Consider the following 20,000-nt stretch of genomic DNA (forward strand, 5'->3'; position numbering starts at 1 on the left):
GTAGACAAGTCACAATGCAGTAAAGATAATGCACTTTCATTGACTGACCGGCTAAGCATGAGCTGTTCTGAGGTTGATGAACATTGTGTGTGTGTCTGTGTGTGTGTGTGTCTGTGTGTGTGTGTGTGTGTGTGTGTGTGTGTGTGTGTGTGTGTGTGTGTGTGTGTGTGTGTGGTCTTGTGGTCACAGATGGTCCACGTGGTGCTGTGTGCTTATGTCCTGACCAGCACACACTCCAGTCTCCAGCAGAAGCAGGGTCTGCCTCTGTTTAATCAGCTGGTGAGCTGGACCACGCTAGGTGAGTGAGTGTGTGTGTGTGTGTGGACCACGCTAGGTGAGTGAGTGTGTGTGTGTGTGTGTGTGTGTGTGGACCACGCTAGGTGAGTGAGTGTGTGTGTGTGTGTGGACCACGCTAAGTGAGTGAGTGTGTGTGTGTGTGGACCACGCTAGGTGAGTGAGTGTGTGAGTGTGTGTGTGTGTGTGTGTGTGTGTGTGTGTGTGTGGACCACGCTAGGTGAGTGAGTGTGTGTGTGTGTGTGTGTGTGTGTGTGGACCACGCTAGGTGAGTGAGTGTGTGTGTGTGTGGACCACGCTAGGTGAGTGAGTGTGTGTGTGTGTGGACCACGCTAGGTGAGTGAGTGTGTGAGTGTGTGTGTGTGTGTGTGGACCACGCTAGGTGAGTGTGTGTGTGTGGACCACGCTGGGTGAGTGTATGTGTGTGTGTGTGTGTGTGGACCACGCTAGGTGAGTGTGTGTGTGTGTGTGTGTGTGTGTGTGTGTGTGTGTGTGTGTGTGTGTGTGTGTGTGTGTGTGTGGACCACACTAGGTGAGTGAGTGTGTGTGTGTGTGTGTGTGTGTGTGTGTGTGGACCACGCTAGGTGAGTGAGTGTGTGTGTGTGTGTGGACCACGCTAGGTGTGTGTGTGTGTGTGTGTGTGGACCACACTAGGTGAGTGAGTGTGTGTGTGTGTGTGTGTGTGTGTGTGTGTGGACCACGCTAGGTGAGTGAGTGTGTGTGTGTGTGTGGACCACGCTAGGTGTGTGTGTGTGTGTGTGTGTGGACCACACTAGTGGACCATGCTGGGTGAGTGCTCTGCTCTCACCACACGGCCGTGCGGTGTCTAGGTCTGTCACTTCTCGCTGTGTGAGAGTCTGAATTAAATGGTGTCAGCGTGGTGGTGTCAGTGTGTGTGTGTGTGTGTGTGTGTGTGTGTGTGTGTGTGTGTGTGTGTGTGTGTGTGTGTGTGTGTGTGTGTGTGTGTGTGTGTGTGTGTGTGTGTGTGTGTGCAGCGTGTGCAGCATGTGTGTGTGTGTGTGCAGCATGTGTGTGTGTGCAGTGTGTGTGTGTGTGTGTGTGTGTGTGTGCAGCATGTGTGTGTGTGCAGCATGTGTGTGTGTGTGTGTGTGTGTGTGTGTGTGCGTGTGCAGCGTGTGTGTGTGTGTGCAGAGTGTGTGTGTGTGTGTGTGCAGCGTGTGCTCTGCCCCCCCCCCACCCACCCTCTTGTTCTCTGCTCTTCTCATGTCGGGGGTCAGTGGTGTCGCTGTTGGTGCCTCTGCTGAGCTCCACGCGTCTGTTCCACCGGCTCATGAGCATCCTGCTCTCCCTGGTGCCCACCTACCTGCTCCTGAGTACCGGGTAAAGACTGCACACACACACACACACACACGCGCCATGCACACACACACATGCGCACAGGCACACACACACACACACACACACATGCTGCACACACACAAACGCTGCACACACACACACACACACACACACATGCACACAAATGCACACGTACACGCAAACGCACACACACACACACACACATATATACACACACATATATATACACACACATATATACACATATACTACACACACACACACGGACACGCACACACGCACGCACGGGCACGCACACACACACACTCGCACACACACACACACACACACACATGCACACACACACACACACACACACACACACATCGTTCGGCAAACAGTTATTGTGTGCACATCCCACCTTCTGGCAGGTGCAGGACAAATTAAAACTTACTCAATTGAAAAAATATAATGTCCGCAACACTGCTTTTGACTCCCATATATTTAATGCACAACAGGCAACGTTTTCACCGTGCTGGGTCTTCTTCAGGCAAGAACACACACACACACACACACACACACACACACACACACACACACAGCACCCCTCCCCCCACTCCCTGTAATGTAAGAGTGTTAACAGGTGGGAGGAGAGTAGGGGGACATAACTCCTGGTTGAGGTCAAACTGTACACATTTGTTTATTTGGCCAACTGAGCATGTAATACACCAGCAATATCAGCCGTTTGATGATCATGAATAAGACACACATACACACACACATATACATACAGTACTTTATTCATCCACAAGGGGAAAATATGTTAAATATTAGTAGAGTAACGATAAATCGGCCGCTCAACACAATGTCAAAATGCACTCACAAGGTGGGATATTGTGATTAAATAGGCCTAACTATCTGATATCCTAATGAATGGCTCTTATACAATAAAATAATTATTATGAATACTAGCATCAGGTTTGCATCTGTAATATCCCATGATAACTCTCAAGGTATTTACCTAAGGCTTCTTTACACACCGTTAACAGCATTAAACAGTGCCATACTTTGTGTGATTGGAAAGGAAAATTGCAAATAAGTATATATACTCTTTTTATCCCGTGAGGGAAAATGTTAGATAATGTCCATACATTCAAGTAGCGGCTTGAGTACGCCTGTGTTGCATCTGCGGAACAGTTCCGTTGCCTGTGTTGCATGTGCGGAACAGTTCCATTGCCTGTGTTGCGTAGCATAGGGCTCAAAAGTTAATTGCATGAATGCAATGTCAACTTTGATCCATTGGTGGCGCTAGACTGCCTGTGGTTCAGAACTGAAAATTGGTGAAATGAATTATGGGACTGTCCTGAATAAATGTGCCAAATTTCACAACTTTTTACTGTATGATTCTATGGGCTGCCATAGACTTCCATTGGAGAAGAATAATAATAGGAAAAGGTACAAACACAATGGGTGCCCGCAGCTTTTAAACCAATACCAATAGATAAGCAAATAGCTAATATCGGCCAATAATATCGTCACACCAATTTGACGGTCCGGCTCTAAATATGAGTAAATATGAGTTTAAATAAGCGTATGATAATATGTATCTCTTTTTTTATGTATCATGTGTATCTCTTACTAATTGTGTCCATATTACAGTGTGTGCTGATATGCTTGCACTTTACGTTGTGGTCTTGGTTCCCTGCACAGATATGAAGCTTTGTTTCCTCCAGTGCTGTCGTGGCTGATGTTCGTGTGGATCAACATTGAGCAGGAAGCCATGACCACCGGGACACTCAGCAAGACTGAGGTGTGTGTGGCGCCATGTTTAATGGGCTGCACTTCTTGCACCATGTTGTCAGCATGACTTGCAGCCTTGCATAACTGTGTGTGTGTGTGTGTGTGTGTGTGTGGTTGTGTGTGTGTGTGTGTGTGTGTGTGTGTGTGTGTGTGTGTTTGTTGGAGGAAGGGGGCGGGGGGGTGGGTGTTGGTGTGTGTGTGTGTGTGTGTGTGCATGTGTGTGTGTTTGTTGGAGGAAGGGGGTGTTGGTGGGTGTTGGTGTGTGTGTGTGTGTGTGTGTTTGTTGGAGGAAGGGGGCGGGGGGGGGGGTGGGTGTTGGTGTGTGTGCGTGTGTGCGTGTGTGTGTGTGTGTGTGCATGTTTGTTTGTGTGTGTGTGTGTGTGTGTGTGTGTGTGTGTGTGTGTGCATGTTTGTGTGTGTGTGTGTGTGAGTGGTGTGCGAGTTCTGTAGAAAATGCTCCATTCTGAGCATACTAACCACATGTGACTGACTAGGCAACCCACTTAGCAGGAATACTTGTTTTGCAGCTCTTCAGAATAGACTTTTCAGAAAACATCGACATCACCAAGATTAGACAGCTGAAACTGGACGATATCAGAAGATCCTACTTTTTTGTATCCTTTGGAGTTCTTCCGCTGTGGACCATGTTCATGAAGTACTCATGGTGTGATTTGTGAAAAAAAGCAAGTGTGTGTGTGTGTGTTTTTGGGGGGGTGGGGGGGGGGTGGCTCTGCTGAAACCCTGAAATATGTTTGCCCTGAAGAAAACTTAACTGACATAAAGGTGCTCTATGCAATGCCACATGTTTTTAGGCTAAAACACGCTTACTGCAAACATAACCTAACCAACCACTAGCTGTCTGTGTCCTGAGTACGCTGTAAAAAAAACATGACCTCTGTGGACAGCCCAGGCTCCAAAAACAGCAACAAAAACAACCTGGGCAAACCTAGCCCATAAAAACATAACAAACTGTTCCAGCAAATCACAGAGGAGATGCGCGTTTAGGAGAGTTTCAATTGCACAGGAGCAGCACGGGAGGGAGGGGGAGGAAGTAGCGAGCTAACTCTCTGTTTTGTTTGAAAGTCAACAGAAGTGACGTTACCCAGCATCGCTTAGAGCACCTTTTAACAGAAATAACTGACCAACTACAGTGTGCTATAGACAGTGGACTACATATGACAATAACTGACCAACTACAGTGGGCTATCAGTGGACTACATATGACAATAACTGACCAACTACAGTGTGCTATAGACAGTGGACTACATATGACAATAACTGACCAACTACAGTGGGCTATCAGTGGACTACATATGACAATAACTGACCAACTACAGTGGGCTATAGACAGTGGACTACATATGACAATAACTGACCAACTACAGTGGGCTAAAGACAGTGGACTACAAAGTCTTTATTTCTGGCAGCTCTTAAAGCATGTGCTGGATGGCTTAAATTGCCAACAAAACGGACAGGAATAGCCCTTAGTTCCTCTGTGCTAATACAAAACGGACAGGAGTAGCCCTCAGTTCCTCTGTGCTAATACAAAACGGACAGGAGTAGCCCTCAGTTCATCTGTGCTAATACAAAACGGACAGGAGTAGCCCTCAGTTCCTATGTGCTAATACAAAACGGACAGGAGTAGCCCTCAGTTCCTCTGTGCTAATACAACGAGATCATTTCTCTCACTGCTGGCTTAATGATCAAGAGTGCTTTCTCTTCATTCTCCGCAAATACTAGGTAGTTTGAGAGGCAGCAATTTGAATAAAATCGGTTGGTTAATGCCAACGTGTTTGCTGACCTGCCCTGCCCTGCCCTGCCCTGCCCTGCCCTGCCCTGCCCTGGCCTCAGGTGCTATGCTGAAAGGCACGATGACACGCTTAACAAGCAGACATTAATGGACATTAAAAAAAGAAAATAATAATGATGTCCTTGTTAGCCTTAATCACTGCGCAGGTATTTTTCATCATCACAGCTTTCTTTGGAACGGGCAACATCGCCTCGATCAACAGGTACGGAGATGATGTTGTTTACTGCTGAAGCAGTGTGTTACTCAGAGGACTGCGCTTGCTGTTGCACTCTTCTCCTTCTTTATTCAAACTCAAATGTATTTGTCACATACAAGTATATATGCAGTGAAATGCTTTGTCCATTGACCCCATGACTGTGCAATGTCTGTATAAATATAACTCAGTGGACAAAGCATTTTGCTGTTGTAGTGTGTGTGTGTGTGTGTGTGTGTGTGTGTGTGTGTGTGTGTGTGTGTGTGTGTGTGTGTGTGTGTGTGTGTGTGTGTGCTGTGTGCTGTGTGCTGTGTGCTGTGTGCTGTGTGCTGTGTGCTGTGTGTGTGTGCTGTGTGTGTGTGTGTGGGTGGTTGTGCTGTGTGTGTGTGTGTGTGTGTGTGTGTGTGTGTGTGTGTGTGTGTGTCTGTGTTTGACAGACAGAGAGACTCTCTTCCTCCTAACGGTGCATTCTTCCTCCTTCACAGCTTCGACCCAGCGTCTGTGTACTGCTTCCTCACTGTCTTTAACCCCTTTGTCATGGGAGGCCTCATGATGTGGAAGGTACAGTACAGCCGTTGGACTTCCCTCTGAAAAGCACTCAGTCATAACACACACACACACACACACACACACACACACACACACACACACACACACACACACAGATACAGATACAGAGTCATACACACACACACACACACACACACAGATACAGAGTCATAAACACACACACACACATACACACACACACAGATACAGATACAGAGTCATACCCACACACACACACAGATACAGAGTCATAAACACACACACACACACACTAGCAGTTATGCGTGCATCCACCTGATTTGGTTTGACTGGAAGCCTCACAGAAGGAAGAGGCCGCACTTCACTTCACTGCACTTCACATACCAATGAACCGTACCATACTCAAGCACACTGAGGAAGGCGCTAAGCCGAAACGCGTCTGTGGTTGTGTGTGTGTGTGTGTGTCTTTATCATAGTACACTTCCGCCTCCATCACTCACTCTCTCCCAGACCCCCCACACATACAGTTTGAAGTCTGCATACATGTATACTGTATTTGTGTGTGTGTGTGTGTGTGAGTGTGTGTGAGACGGTAGCCAGTAGCTGGTACAAAAGCTGTGCGGTATGTACTGTACGTTATGTGAATTGAGATGGGTTAGTAAGAGATGCTAGCACTCATGGGTTTAGCTCCACTGCTAGCACTCATGGGTTTAGCTCCACTGCTAGCACGGCCGCCTCCCAACCCCATGGTGCAGGTCTGAGTCGGAGCAAATGCAGCGCTGAGCCGTGCTGAGCCGCGCTGAGATGATTTAGTTCTGCATACGGAGCGCTGAGCCGCGCTGAGATGATTTAGTTCTGCATACGGAGCGCTGAGCCGCGCTGAAATGATTTAGTTCTGCATACGGAGGCCAAAAACAGGAGGTCAGTAGCTGTGGCCAACAGGCAGTCTCAAAATGCTTTTAGACACTTGGTCAGTAGGGGTGTGATGGTACGCCACAATCACGGTGCAGTGTGTACCTCGGTTTTAAAGTCACGTTTTGGTGTGTACTGTACCTCAGTTTTAAAGTCACGGTTTTAAAGTCATGGTTTCGATACTGCTAACCTAAAATTCACCGGCAATATTTTTGTTGCGCAACAGGAATAGTATTTTGAAAAGGTGGCCCATGTTTTTTTTATGTTAATTGATTAAACTAAATATGGTGCACTACTTCATACTGTATGCTTGTGTGGGAACTTGGCCATAACGGATAATCTGACTTGGCATAGCAAAATAAGGATGTAAGTGACTGCGTGAGGCTTTTGACTTTTTTTCTGAGAAAAGACGAAACAAATCCAACTGTAAGACCACCAGCATGAGCTGCAGCAGAGGTGATCTCTGATGGCCGTAATAAATGGAGTTACAATGACAAGCTTTATTTGTATAGCACCATTCATACACACAATGCAGCTCAAAGTGCTTTACATTTGAAGCATGTAACACAATAATAGAGAAGAGTCATTGTCAGTCATTCCTCTTCGTTGGAGCATGTAACACAATAATAAAGAAGAGTCAGTCATTCCTCTTCGTTACTGTGGCCATTTATGATCCAATCAGCAACATATCAGAAATATAGAGAAGAACATGTAACACCATAATAGAGAAGAGTCAGTCATTACTCTTCGTTACTGTGGCCGTTTATGATCCAATCAGCAACATATCAGAAATATAGAGAAGAACATGTAACACAATAATAAAGAAGAGTCAGTCATTATCAGTCATTCCTCTTCGTTGCTGTGGCCGTTTATGATCCAATCAGCAACATATCAGAAATACTTAGCAGTATATATAAATAGGCTTTGCTAACAAATGCTTAGGCCCGTTGATGTGGACTCTAAGCGGGTTGCCTTAGTATGTTCTGTGGCAAGGAAAAACTCCCATATTCCAGGAAGAAACCTGGAGCAGAACCTGACTTAATAGGGGGAGCCCATCTGCTTCTGGCTGGCTGCAGCTCTAATGGCAGCAGTCAAATGTAGAATAATCTGGAAAAAGTAGTACAAAGTTCCAATATTGGGAATTATTGAAACATCCTTCATTAAATATGTTTTCCCTCTTCAGGTTTTGATTCCATTTGTGATCGTGATGTGTACATTTGAAACCATTCAGGTGTCAACTCAGCTTTCCTCTAGAAGGTACATGTGTGTTTTTAGTCTAACCATACAGTATCTGTTTCCTAGCATGCTTTGTGTTCTCTATAATTCAAAAGCTCGTTTTGCAATTCCAGCTTGTTCCTACTCGTGCTGGTCATCTCAGACATGATGGCTTTGGTGAGTCCAAATCTCAGTGCAACGTTAAGCAGCATGAAATTCCACCATCTCTAGAAAATGCACTAATAAGTTGTATTGTGTTACAGCACTTCTTTTTCCTGGTGAAAGATTATGGGAGTTGGCTTGACATTGGCACCAGGTAGGTTTTAGGGAGTTAAAAGTTCATTCAAATTGACATGTGCCTAGAGTGTATATCATGCAAATAGTTTGTTACGTTGTTTACAGTATGGTAAATGCTAAAGTTATAAATGAATATTCCAGGATGTGTTTTTTTTTACCATATAACATTACTGCACATAATGATATATTCTAACATTATGGAATAATTGGACTGTACACATTATTATGATGCATTCTTTATACATTATTATTATGATGCATTCTTTATACATTATTACGATGCATTATTGATATATTATTATGATGTATTCTTTATTTATTATTATGATACATTATTGATATATTATTATGATGTATTCTTTATACATTATTATTATGATACATTATTGATATATTATTATGATGTATTCTTTATACATTATTATTATGATGCATTCTTTATACATTATTACGATACATTATTGATATATTATTATGATGTATTCTTTATTTATTATTATGATACATTATTGATATATTATTATGATGTATTCTTTATTTATTATTATGATGCATTCTTTACCCTTTCTTGTGTGCCCTAGTATCAGCCACTATGTGATAGTGATGTCCATGACCATTTTCCTGATGCTCTTGAGTATCATGACGCACATCCTGACCTCCAAGAGGGTGTTCCTGGGAAAGAAGATGAAGGTGCACTTCAAATGAGCTGACTAGCGCTCCGCTCGCTGTCTACCAGAGTTTACATGCAGACACGGTCTGTGGGCAAGGCCCAGCGCTAACTTAACCCTTAAAGGTGTGGGTTTTTGAACATTCGAGCATACTGTAAAATTCCGTTCCACAAAAATTGATGGTTCTAAAATTCTATGTTGAATTCCATGAACCCAGAAATTCTTTAGAATTTAAATTTTCCAACATTCCCGTCACACCGGCGTGACGGACACCTTTAAGGGTTAACACGGTGTTACGCGGCGGCCAGCTGACAGAGAGCCACTGTTCGCTAGCGTCGTGCTCAGGCGGAAACCAACGCTATTCTGAGCAGGCCCCCAAGGGATGGTGTTGGCGAGGCACATTTCCAAACAGAGCCTTTCTACTAGGCCTGTGTGCACTATCTGTGTAGATGAGTTGTATTCATCTAGCCCTAGCCTTTGAAAGCCTTTTAACTTATTGTGTTCTTTTAGAAGGATTTCCATAGTGGTAATGGTATTGATTTTGGTTTTGATTACATGATTAGGTATCATGACGTATTTATACTGGCAACTGAGGGAAAAAGTGATATTAATTTTGCACTGTACTGTGACATATTATTCATCAAAAATACTATTGAAAAGGTGTTATACAGTTACTTACTACAGTTAGTTCCATGTGACTTAAAGGATGGGGATAAAACTACTAGACAGCTTGCCTGGACAGTTAAGGCCTTATTTACAATCATTTCAGATTGTTGTATTAAGGACCCTGTGTGTGTGTGTGTATGTCAATAAAATCATTGGATTATATTGGAATCTAATGTTGATCTAATGATCTGTAAGTCATTTGGTTTTGTGAGTTGACCGTGTAATGTATGTCTGAGTATAACCATGAGGTCAAAGTTCAGAAGCAAGGACCATGTGTGTTCATGGAGATGTGGGATCTACACCAAGCAAACGTACAACCTCTGGTGAATGAAATACATTTATGCTTTAAAACCAATTAACTTCAGTTACCTTTTGCTTTACTTCAACAACTTCATTTGGGACATTTATGTTGTAGCCCTTACATTTTGCCTGTGATGCAATCTTTGAGTGCTATTGTGCAACTTTTATCTACCCACAACCACACCTCTGTACTTCTTCAAAATTAATTTGCTGAGATGTCCAACAATGACACTACACAACCACTACAAGTTCCTTCATTTCCCATTTGTTTCATTTGCCCTCAAGTGACAACAAGAGTACTCGGTGCATCATCTCACTCGCCACCTGTGGCAAGGAAGTGCAGTTCACATGTAACACCTGTGGCAAGGAAGTGCAGTAACACCTCTGTCAAGACGGCTTTTCCACATGACAGCAACGTACATATCTGATCTGAGGACATTTTATATATCTGGGGAACTGTCAAGTTATTTGCGTTATTTACCAGCAATTCTAGTTCAGTGTGAGTGCATTGCTGCATATCCAATGCAAGGGCATGGGTGGTTGGATGCAATTCTATAGTATTCTATCCAGTGCAAGGGCATGGGTGGATGCAATTCTATAGTATTCTATTCAGTGCAAGGGCATGGGTGGGTTGGATGCAATTCTATAGTATTCTATTCAGTTCAAGGGCATGGGTGGTTGGATGCTTGATGAATGATTGGATGCTTGATGCTTGTTGAGTGATGGTGGTAAATGGGCCGATGCTGACATCATGCCAGTTGAGCTTGTTGATGTGTCACCATGACAGATTCTGGTGTCACATCCTTCTGTGCATCTTTAAGGTATAGGACAGTTGGACATGGTATTTATTTAATAGGCTACTGTAGGCTACTGTATATCATGCATGAGTTTTAATACACAATTATCTCTAGGCTATTACATTTCAATTACGGTATAGTTCCACCTAACTTCATGTAAGGGGGGGGGGGGGGCATGGAAGCTCCGCTAAAAAAAAATAGGCGGTCTCTTGCTGGCGAGGACTTATTTATCTGGGGACGTCATGATAGGCACCTTTCACACGCTTCCAGCAACATGAAAATGACAGCCAACAATACTTCCGTCAACTTAACCACTCCGTTTAGGTAAATTGCTCTCATTTTGCATTTTAAAATTAATTAAAAATTAATAAGTTTAGTTAGATTTGATGTAGCCAACAACAAATAGCATACCTTTGTAGGCTACTGCCTATATATTTGGTCATCTATAGATGCAGCTAGATCAGATGAAAACGGGAAGTTCAGGGGCGCTGTCTGAATGTCTTTAATGTATTTTATTTATATTTGTTTAAACATTTTTTGTATTATTTTCTCTCATAAGAATATTGTAGTTTCCCTATCACGCTGTTGGCACTACATGCAACTCAACGTTTGGCAGTTAAGAAATGTAGCCTAAAGAGTATTAAGTTCTGGGTGAGGCATTATCCTAATGGCCGTTTACTCTGGTGCATGTTGTTCTTGTTGTCTCATGTTGTTTCTAAATTCCTTTTTCTCTTCAGGATGACTGAACCACCACCACCACTGTCAAGCTCGCCCAACAGGATAGCACTTATCGGCATCTACATGGTCGTCTTGATGGTCGGCACATTGGGGATAGTCCTCATGATTAACGTGCTTAAATGCAACTTGCGCTCCGTGACCACCGTTGCAGTCCTCAACCTCATCGTGGCGCATCTGATATTTCTGCCCACCATCCCGTTTCGCATCGACTACTATATCAGAAACCGCTGGGACTTGCCCCCGCAGATGTGCAAGATGGTCAGCAGCATGGTCCACATTCACATGTACTTGTCCTTCCTCATCTACGTCATAGTGCTCACCTTGCGCTTCTACATCTTCTACAAACGTACAGAAAGTCCAGATTTCCACAGAAAGCTTCATTCTCTTGGGGCAAGCGGGACTATCTGGACAGTTGTCTTGATAATTGTGCCCGCTGTGACATTCTTGAGCTATGGAGGACAGTCTGAAAATACCTGCTTCAATTTTGGATCCAGGATGAAAGAATCTGGTGTGCAAGCTATAAATTATATCATCAGCGGCGTCTTCATCACGGTTCCTATCGTGTTGTGCGCCATTCAGGTTAATATTTTGCGGTCAATCACCAAGCAATATGGTGCCAACTTCTCTTCTCAACAGGAGTTTTGGGCACAGATCAAGAGCCTCTGTTTTGTCCTAATTATGCTCGTGTGTTTTGTGCCTTATCATATATTCCGCTTGCACTACGTGGCTAACCCAAATATTGAGTCTCAAAATGAGATTTTCCTGGCCATCACCGGACTGAGCTGCATTGACTTGTTGACTTTTGTGGGCCGTGGTGCTTGTTTTTCATGTGGAAGGACATTTCACTTGTAGGCCATTACCGGCAAGTGACAATTATTTATTAGGCTATCATGAGTTACAAAGACAGAGGCTGTCACCCAGCCTAGGCCTACGGTAACGTGCTAACTTGTCTGCCTTTCCAGGTGTATAACTATCTTACGTTTATGTCCATCATACAGTAGGCCTAGATATTATGTTTAGCCTACGATATGATGTGCCGAAAATTGGTCACGCTGAAGGTAAGCAGGAATAGTGAACAGGGTGAACAAAACCGAACAGAAAAACGAAAGCATTTTCAAACTATAAAAAGAGTAGGCCTAGCTAATAATAAAAATGTGCGTATTTTTTAAAACTAGGTTTTCCATTTTTAGCAGCCCATTAAATTGCACTCCTCACCCATGCTCCCGAAACAGCGTGTTGCTAAAACTACAATCTTTATGACTCGGTCCGACTCCGAGCTAAAGATCTGCATAGTGCGGAGAACATGCCTGAAGAAAGCAGTTGCCGAGGCAGAGGACCACAAGGAGCAATAGGCCTATAACAAATCGTTTATGGGAATCGCTGGCGGGACGAGGTTTCTTCACAGCTTACACATGATGGTGAGAAACCTGGCTAATGTGGACCCTGTCCATTAACCCTCCTATTGTGACTGATTGACAATTATTTTCTCTCAAAAATATTGTTAACTTATTCTGACTACTATGAAGCTCCATGACTTTGTTAACACAGGGCATCTGAACACACAATACAGATTTTGATAATTTTCATAACAATTTGGTGTTTTATTTAACTTCAGAACACCCTTGTGTATTCCCAGTCAAAAATGACCGGCCATTAGAAATGAATGGGTGAAAAAATGGTCAGTGTATAGAGTCCAGGCACATACCTATTGATCAGATGGACTGTATGCTACATTTTATATATTGTTTGCCATTTTATGTTCTGATGATGTGAAGCAGTATGCACCAACATACGAATCATTTTAAATAAAAAAATAAGACACAGATGGATTGGTCTCAGAGATTAACTTTTATTTACAATATCGGAAGTCATTTTCAGATGTGTTTCCATTAAAGACTGACTGACCCTGAATGGAAACGGCATTGGACCAATATACAGTAATAATGACTACGGAGTGGAAAAAAAAAAAAAAAACATATTCTGAACGGACATAAGAATGAAAAATGTTTAATATTATTGCTGGAGCGTATACCCAAAAGGTCAACAGGAAGTTGGAAGTTGTTTATGTGTATAATGGCTTATTAAAGTTTTTTTATAAAGACATATTTTTAAAACAAATATTAATTCTGTTTCATTTACATATAATCGTGAATCACCCCCGCCCCCCAAAACGGACATCTAAACTTTTGCACAAACAATATTAACTTTCAGATACATGGCAAAGGAAACTTGAAAATGAAAAACACAGAAAAGGTTAAAAAAAACAAAAGTGATTGGGTTCCATGCACAGTATGGTCCAACAAAAACTCCAAAAAGTTTCAAGCATGGCACCAAAGTTGGAAGAAAACTACACATGAATGAGCACAGCACGGCGGCGTCTGGAGCGACGTGCCCATTAATGCCAAGAAGCAAAGCAGCACAATCATGACAACAAAATAAAACAACAAAATAAAACAAATAAAACAAAAGTTTGGCTTGTGAGTTCAAATCATGAGGTTGGGGTTAAAAGTAATAGTAGACTTGTTTGTTTCTTCGAAGTGCGAATTTTGTTCCTTTTTTAATTGGTCGCCATCTCTGCTACTTCTTCTTTTACGTACTCGAAGCTTATTGCAGCGATGGTTGGCGGTCTGAGTGGTCAGCTGATCAGTAGATGAACTCACCCGGCACCTCCTGCAGGGCAGAGAAGGGCTCCTCGAACTTGAAGCGCTTGGAGATGGCCTTCTGGTCTGGCGTGAGCGTCTCCTGGTCTGACGTCTGCCGGCACTGACCCAAAGTGTACGCCGCCATGACGATGAGCTCCTCCGTGACCTCCTCCGGGTCGTCCGGGTCGGACTCGGCGCAGCTGGACCCGGTGCCGCTGCCTCCAGGGCTGACGGGCGCCAGGACGCACTCACCCCCCGCTGGAGTGTCCAGGGGCTCGGCCGCCTCCGTCAGGACCTCCGGCAGCTGCTGGAGCCAGTGGTGCTGCAGACACTCCTCAGCAGTGGCTCGCTCCCTACACACACGCGCACACACACGCACACACACACGCACGCACGCACACGCACACACGCACGCACACACACGCACGCACGCACGCACACACACACACACACACACGCACACACACACACAAGGAGACAGCAGAAATTAGGACATATACTATACTGCACGCTCTCTACACACAGCAGATATTAAGAGGAGTTGTTCTCTACGGGCCGTAAAAGTTTCTTTATTAAGAGATGTTCTCTACGGGCCGTTAAAGTTTCTTTATTAACATCGCAAAAATGCAATATTGCGTTTTCAGCTTTTTTTAATTAGTTAATTACGAAAATAGACACTCTAACATACCTTATGTGCGATTTTGGGAACTCTATGATAAATAGAACTGAAATAGATGACGATCGAAAACTCATGAAAACGCACAATCTGGACATTTTATCTGGACATTTGATCATAACTCGGCTTTTGATGGTTGCCGCTTTGGGTTGAATCAGTGACGCATGCACGTCAGGTCAAACTCAGGCCATTTATTTTGGTGGGTTTATCACTAGGTGGCAGTCTCGCTAGGTCACTTCCCGAAAACTTTACAGGCAACACTTCTCAGGTGCTGAAGGGGAAAATTTAAAAAGTTGAAGAAAAAGATATTGCAGCAGGTGTGTTTTCGCCAGATGCTGGATGAGTCCACCTTTCCACCTTTCTACCTTCTAATCTCCATTTCTAGAAAAAAACATTTTTTGATTAAAACTAGCCACTGTTTAGCTTGGGATTTCTCAGGAACAGAGGCATGTAGAAATAAACAGTTTGTACCCACTGAGAGCTTAAAGTCTCACAAGCCATAGTATGTCCATAGCTATAACATAGAATATGCTGTGGCTCTACAAAAATAGTCACCAACGATCTAGATTGCTGGCACTCTGGGCCAAAGCTTCCGAAAACAGCGCGGCATTCCAAGTGTTCCAATTCCTATTCTAAAATACTAGCAATCATAACAAAACTAAATAAACCAGGTGCATGATTAGCCTTGTCCTAGTCTAAAATACTAGCAATCATAATAAAACTAAATGTGCATGATTAGCCTTGTCCTAGTCTAAAATACTAGCAATCATAATAAAACTAAATGTGCATGATTAGCCTTGTCCTAGTCTAAAATACTAACAATCATAAAACTAAATAAACCAGGTCCTGTGCATGATTAGCCTTGTCCTAGTCTAAAATACTAGCAATCATAATAAAACTAAATAAACCGGTACACAATAGTTATAGTGAAATAAACATGGTAAAAAAACAAAACCAAATAAACAATAATAAACAGAGCATTTTAGGGTGGAAAGCGAAACAATTATAACACAAAAGACTTGTGATTACAGATCTGAAATTGACCACCGGAGTAACTGACCAAGTAGAGTTAATTCTTTACATTTGTACAGTGTGTGCTTTTGTTTCTGTAGAACAACATTTTTTTTGCAGTTTGCTTAGAAAGTTAGCATTTGTACTAAGCTACTCACTCTGGGTCTTTGAGGAGGAGAGACTTGATGAAGTGAATAGCTGCCTTGTCCAGACACTCCAACTCCTCCTCAGCGTAGCTGACGTTGATCTGGGAGATGTTGAGGAACGTCTCCTGCTTGTCGTCCCCTAGGAACGGAGAGATGCCCGTGAGCATCACGTAGGCCAGGACGCCGATACTCCTACAACAGAAGGACACACTGGGTTAATAACACGCTGCTTCACCTGTGACCTCAAACTGCCCACTGGTCATTTAAAATAGCCCAAAAACTAGTCAGATGGACAGGTTCACTGAGAGCCTGATGAATGCACAAGCTAAAGTGCCCCCCATGCGTAAATATAAAGAACAACAGTGCATCACCGTCCACTTATTACTACAATACTACTGATTAATAACTGATTAATAACATCGGCTCATGCCCAGGGACCACACATGTACATTAGCCCCTGTGCTATAATCTGGCTCAGTTATACACTGTGCTATAATCTGGCTCAGTTATACACTGTGCTATAATCTGGCTCAGTTATACACTGTGCTATAATCTGGCTCAGTTATACACTGTGCTATAATCTGGCTCAGTTATACACTGTGCTATAATCTGGCTCAGTTATACACTGTGCACTGTTCCTGTCAAATAAACATATTAATAAATAACAACATAAACTCACCACATGTCAGTGGCTGTGCTGATTGGCTCATAATTCAGGATTTCTGGTGCTGTAGAAGAAGAGGATAAGCACTGTTAGGTTAAACATGTCTGCTGCTATAGGGGAGGAGGATAAGCACTGTTAGGATAAACATGTTTGTCCACCAATGGCCTTCTCTGCTCAACTCAAACTGAAGGTAAGATATGAAAAATAAAAAAAGGATCTGCACAAGGTAACGGAAGCTCCCAGAAACTCAGGTTCCTACGCAGCATTTCGATCTCACAGATCCTCGTCAGGGGTTCGGACCTCCTGAGTCTGGGCCACTCACCCACGTATTCTGGCGTGCCCATGATCTCGCGGATCTCCTGGCTGCTGCTCACCATCCTGGACAGCCCAAAGTCCACGATCTTGATGTCCCCAAGGGGAGAGTCGCTCGTCAGCAGGATGTTCTGAGGCTGCAGTGGAGGAGAAGGAGGGTCCACACACCCAGTTAGTGACCGTTTGTGACCGTCAGGCAAACCAGTTTAATGTTTCACCCAAATGGGTCAGTCCTACACAGGTAGGGTTGCCATCCGTCCCGGTTTTACCGGGATTGTGCTTCTTTTTAATAGCCTGTCCCGGTTTTCAAAAGGCTACGTGAATATGTGTTATATTTACTATTTTCTCTCCACTTGAAATAACCTATGCGTTGCGCACAGAGCGCTCGGTGTCTCTTGTGTGCAGAATGTGCCATCATTGGCTCTGCAGGGATGTGACGTAGCCTAGGCATAAAAAAAAAAAAGGTTTGGTTCCTGTTGGTTGACTGTTGAGGCCATGGGTCGGTAGGGAATTTTTTTTTTTTTTTTTTTTCCAGTGGCAGTAAGGGATAGGTTGAAAATCAATCCCTCCAGGATTTCGCGAGGTTTTTTGAGACTGTTGCGACCTAATATGCCTGGATGGAAGTTGCAGTGATTTTAGCTGTTTCTTGTGGAGAAATTGAAAATTGCAAAAATAGTTTAAATTTAAGGCAATTAAGGTTAGTAAGACCAAAATCACACTGATAATCTTGATGCTTATTAAAAAGGATAATCCAAGGTAAACAGTAAGGATTACAGAAAATCAAAGTAGAAAATCAAACCAAGAGATGGCATCATGTCATATGTTTCAATACATTCATATATTTTGTAATTCATATTAAGTTCATATCTTTTTAATAAATCATAGACTGTGGCCTGCATAATTACTAATATCCAAGTAAGTATCTAGTAATTTCATATTGATTTAAACTATTTGACTACACTTCTGTTTAATGTCATTACATTGGTGGTGTACGTCTAATTCACTGCCTGCCCCTTTAAGGACGTGAGAGTAGCCTAATTACATTTCTGAGTGGATTGGAAGGCTTGCATCTCACTGTTCGGCTACGAGTGTAAATCACTTTTTGCATAGTGCATTACCATATGTGGATGCAATTGGGAATGTCTTCTATGTCATTAGTTAAAATAAATGTTAAAAAAAACAACTCGAATGAAATCATTCTTGGATCATAGAAGAGGTAAATGTCTTGCAATTTTATTAATTTCTATGATTTTGGTAGCACTACTCAAACTAAGCCCACAAGCTAGCAAACATAAGCTTGACATAAACATGACATAAACTAAAAGGACATATCCAGGTAAACGTTTGCCAATGGGTTGCATAGCCTACTCAAATGTCAGTAAACCAAGTAGGCCTTAATTAACTTACTTTCATAGCCTAGGTAGGTTAGCAACACCAGGTTGAGAGATGCAAGTAAGCAGATCGTTAACGTTAGCCTTCTATTTATAGTCATCAAAACTGCAGAGGAACGAACACTTAGGGCAGTCTTTGGTGTCATATGCAGAAGGTGCAGAAGTAAGTGTGCCACCTGGCTTAATATTCTGCGCGAGGGACTGTTGCGGTAGGTGACATTTCACAGTGAAACTACGATGATTGGTCAAATTTGCGAAAAAGTTGCGGTGTTTGGACAAAATTGCGAGTGCCTTGGTAAGTGACGAAAACAATCGTCTTCGTGAACAGCTGTGCATAGGCTACTTTGTAACAGAGAGAATACGCGTATCCCTATACACAACGCAAGGGGTAATTAATGTAATTATAGTTCGCCTTTTATTTGTGGATTTATTTAATGTAGCCTAGACTATTTAGTGTTATTTCTTCCCCAAGCTCATAAAATAAATTTGGGTCGCACATAAATTGACAGGGTCGGTCGGAAACCGGAACCCAAGAATTTTTTTTTTTATGCCCTATCTACTATCTAGCGCGTCTGTCTTCTCTGTCTGTAGGGACGTGACGTAGCCTATCTACTATCTAGCACGTCTGTCTTGGCCGCTATACAGGCGGCAGAAGCAGTGAAGATTGATCTACCTAGCGTCAAATACTCAACGCCGTTCATAATCGTTAATATGGGTAGCGAAGCGGAGGACGAAGATGACCACAAGACTGACAGGCCAGTAAAAAAGAAAATGAAACGTTCAACAAGTTATTCAGTATGTCTCAATCAGACATTGGAATAAAAGTGGCTGTAGGTGTGGCTAAACAGGGATGTAGTGGAGGCTAAACGCAAGTAAACACAGTTTATCCACCTCTTATTACAGTTTATCCTCCTCTCAAAAGAGTTTACTCACCAATTGCAACTTTTAACATTCACAAATCACATTGTATTATCCACATTCACAATACGTACACTCTAGAAACCATTTATAAACATGGGGCAATATAGCCACCATCATCAAACATGTTCTGAATGCCTGTTTAAAAACTCTGATACTGCATGCCACAGTCCACCTCACAGAATTAATAGTTTACCCATCTCTTATTTTACCACTACATCCCTGTGGCTAAGGCATGGTAAATGCAAATCTAATGGCATCCCTCTACTTATCTCTTTAGCAAAGAGGAAGCACAAGCACCAGTATAATCAGGTCAGATAGGTTAAGTAAGAGAAGTTTCCTCTTTTGAGAATACTTGAGATGTCTAAAATGTTCAGGCCTATGCACAATGTTTCTGCACAAAGGCCAATTTTGGGTGGGTCTAATGTCTAATGGACATTTTCACTTGTGAGCAAAGCAGTTGGTCAGGTCATGGATAATATGTCCAGGTTTGTTATTAGACATACTGTAGGTGGCAACCCTTTACACAGGGCCAGATGCCATGTATACTTGTGATGATGTACACACAGCTCATTTGTGATGCTTGTAATGCTGTGTGTGTGTGTGTGTGTGAGTGAGTGAGTGAGTGAGTGAGTGAGTGAGAGAGAGAGAGTGAGTGTGAGTGTGTATGTGTGTGGCAAGGCCATTCCACATAGTAGCTCAAAAACATTTCAGTGCAGCAAA

At 43.0% G+C, this 20,000-nt stretch overlaps 3 protein-coding genes across 5 annotated transcripts in view; 2 read left to right on the top strand and 1 right to left on the bottom strand.

The window, feature by feature from the left end:
* pign (phosphatidylinositol glycan anchor biosynthesis, class N) overlaps positions 1 to 9,866 on the top strand; it is a 29,931-nt gene extending 20,065 nt beyond the window's left edge. For all 3 annotated transcript variants that reach the window (XM_076290133.1, XM_076290132.1, XM_076290131.1), the window contains exons 20-29: positions 190 to 298; positions 1,533 to 1,635; positions 3,304 to 3,403; positions 3,921 to 4,007; positions 5,350 to 5,405; positions 5,882 to 5,957; positions 8,020 to 8,093; positions 8,186 to 8,228; positions 8,315 to 8,367; positions 8,930 to 9,866. In XM_076290133.1, coding sequence (XP_076146248.1) covers positions 190 to 298; positions 1,533 to 1,635; positions 3,304 to 3,403; positions 3,921 to 4,007; positions 5,350 to 5,405; positions 5,882 to 5,957; positions 8,020 to 8,093; positions 8,186 to 8,228; positions 8,315 to 8,367; positions 8,930 to 9,053 — 825 coding nt within the window. In that variant the 3' untranslated portion in view covers positions 9,054 to 9,866. The remainder of the gene's footprint in view (positions 1 to 189; positions 299 to 1,532; positions 1,636 to 3,303; positions 3,404 to 3,920; positions 4,008 to 5,349; positions 5,406 to 5,881; positions 5,958 to 8,019; positions 8,094 to 8,185; positions 8,229 to 8,314; positions 8,368 to 8,929) is intronic.
* A 1,158-nt stretch (positions 9,867 to 11,024) lies between these two features.
* On the top strand, positions 11,025 to 13,408 carry gpr141 (G protein-coupled receptor 141). Its single transcript, XM_076290135.1, has 2 exons — positions 11,025 to 11,103; positions 11,517 to 13,408. The coding sequence occupies exons 1-2, from the start codon at positions 11,054 to 11,056 to the stop codon at positions 12,367 to 12,369; spliced, it is 903 nt and encodes a 300-aa protein (XP_076146250.1). The 5' UTR covers positions 11,025 to 11,053; the 3' UTR covers positions 12,370 to 13,408.
* A 384-nt stretch (positions 13,409 to 13,792) lies between these two features.
* Positions 13,793 to 20,000, bottom strand: part of stk17a (serine/threonine kinase 17a) — a 41,244-nt gene continuing 35,036 nt past the window's right edge. Inside the window, exons 4-7 of the mRNA XM_076290134.1 lie at positions 16,979 to 17,105; positions 16,672 to 16,720; positions 16,005 to 16,184; positions 13,793 to 14,512 (exon numbers count right to left, since the gene is read on the bottom strand). Coding sequence (XP_076146249.1) covers positions 14,161 to 14,512; positions 16,005 to 16,184; positions 16,672 to 16,720; positions 16,979 to 17,105 — 708 coding nt within the window. The 3' untranslated portion in view covers positions 13,793 to 14,160. The remainder of the gene's footprint in view (positions 14,513 to 16,004; positions 16,185 to 16,671; positions 16,721 to 16,978; positions 17,106 to 20,000) is intronic.

Source organism: Alosa pseudoharengus, unplaced genomic scaffold, assembly GCF_046254945.1.
Source record: "Alosa pseudoharengus isolate Yale_2024_CS ecotype anadromous, Long Island Sound unplaced genomic scaffold, YU_APseudo_1.1 YU_APseudo_1.1_scf_18, whole genome shotgun sequence".
NCBI classification, from domain to species: Eukaryota; Metazoa; Chordata; class Actinopteri; order Clupeiformes; family Clupeidae; genus Alosa; species Alosa pseudoharengus.

Excerpts from the sequence above, each read along its gene's own strand:
- gpr141 (XM_076290135.1), top strand. The coding sequence starts at position 11,054 with ATGAAAATGACAGCCAACAATACTTCCGTCAACTTAACCACTCCGTTT. Across the intron at positions 11,104-11,516 it reads AACTTAACCACTCCGTTTAG|GATGACTGAACCACCACCAC; the intron begins GTAAATTGCTCT and ends TTTTCTCTTCAG.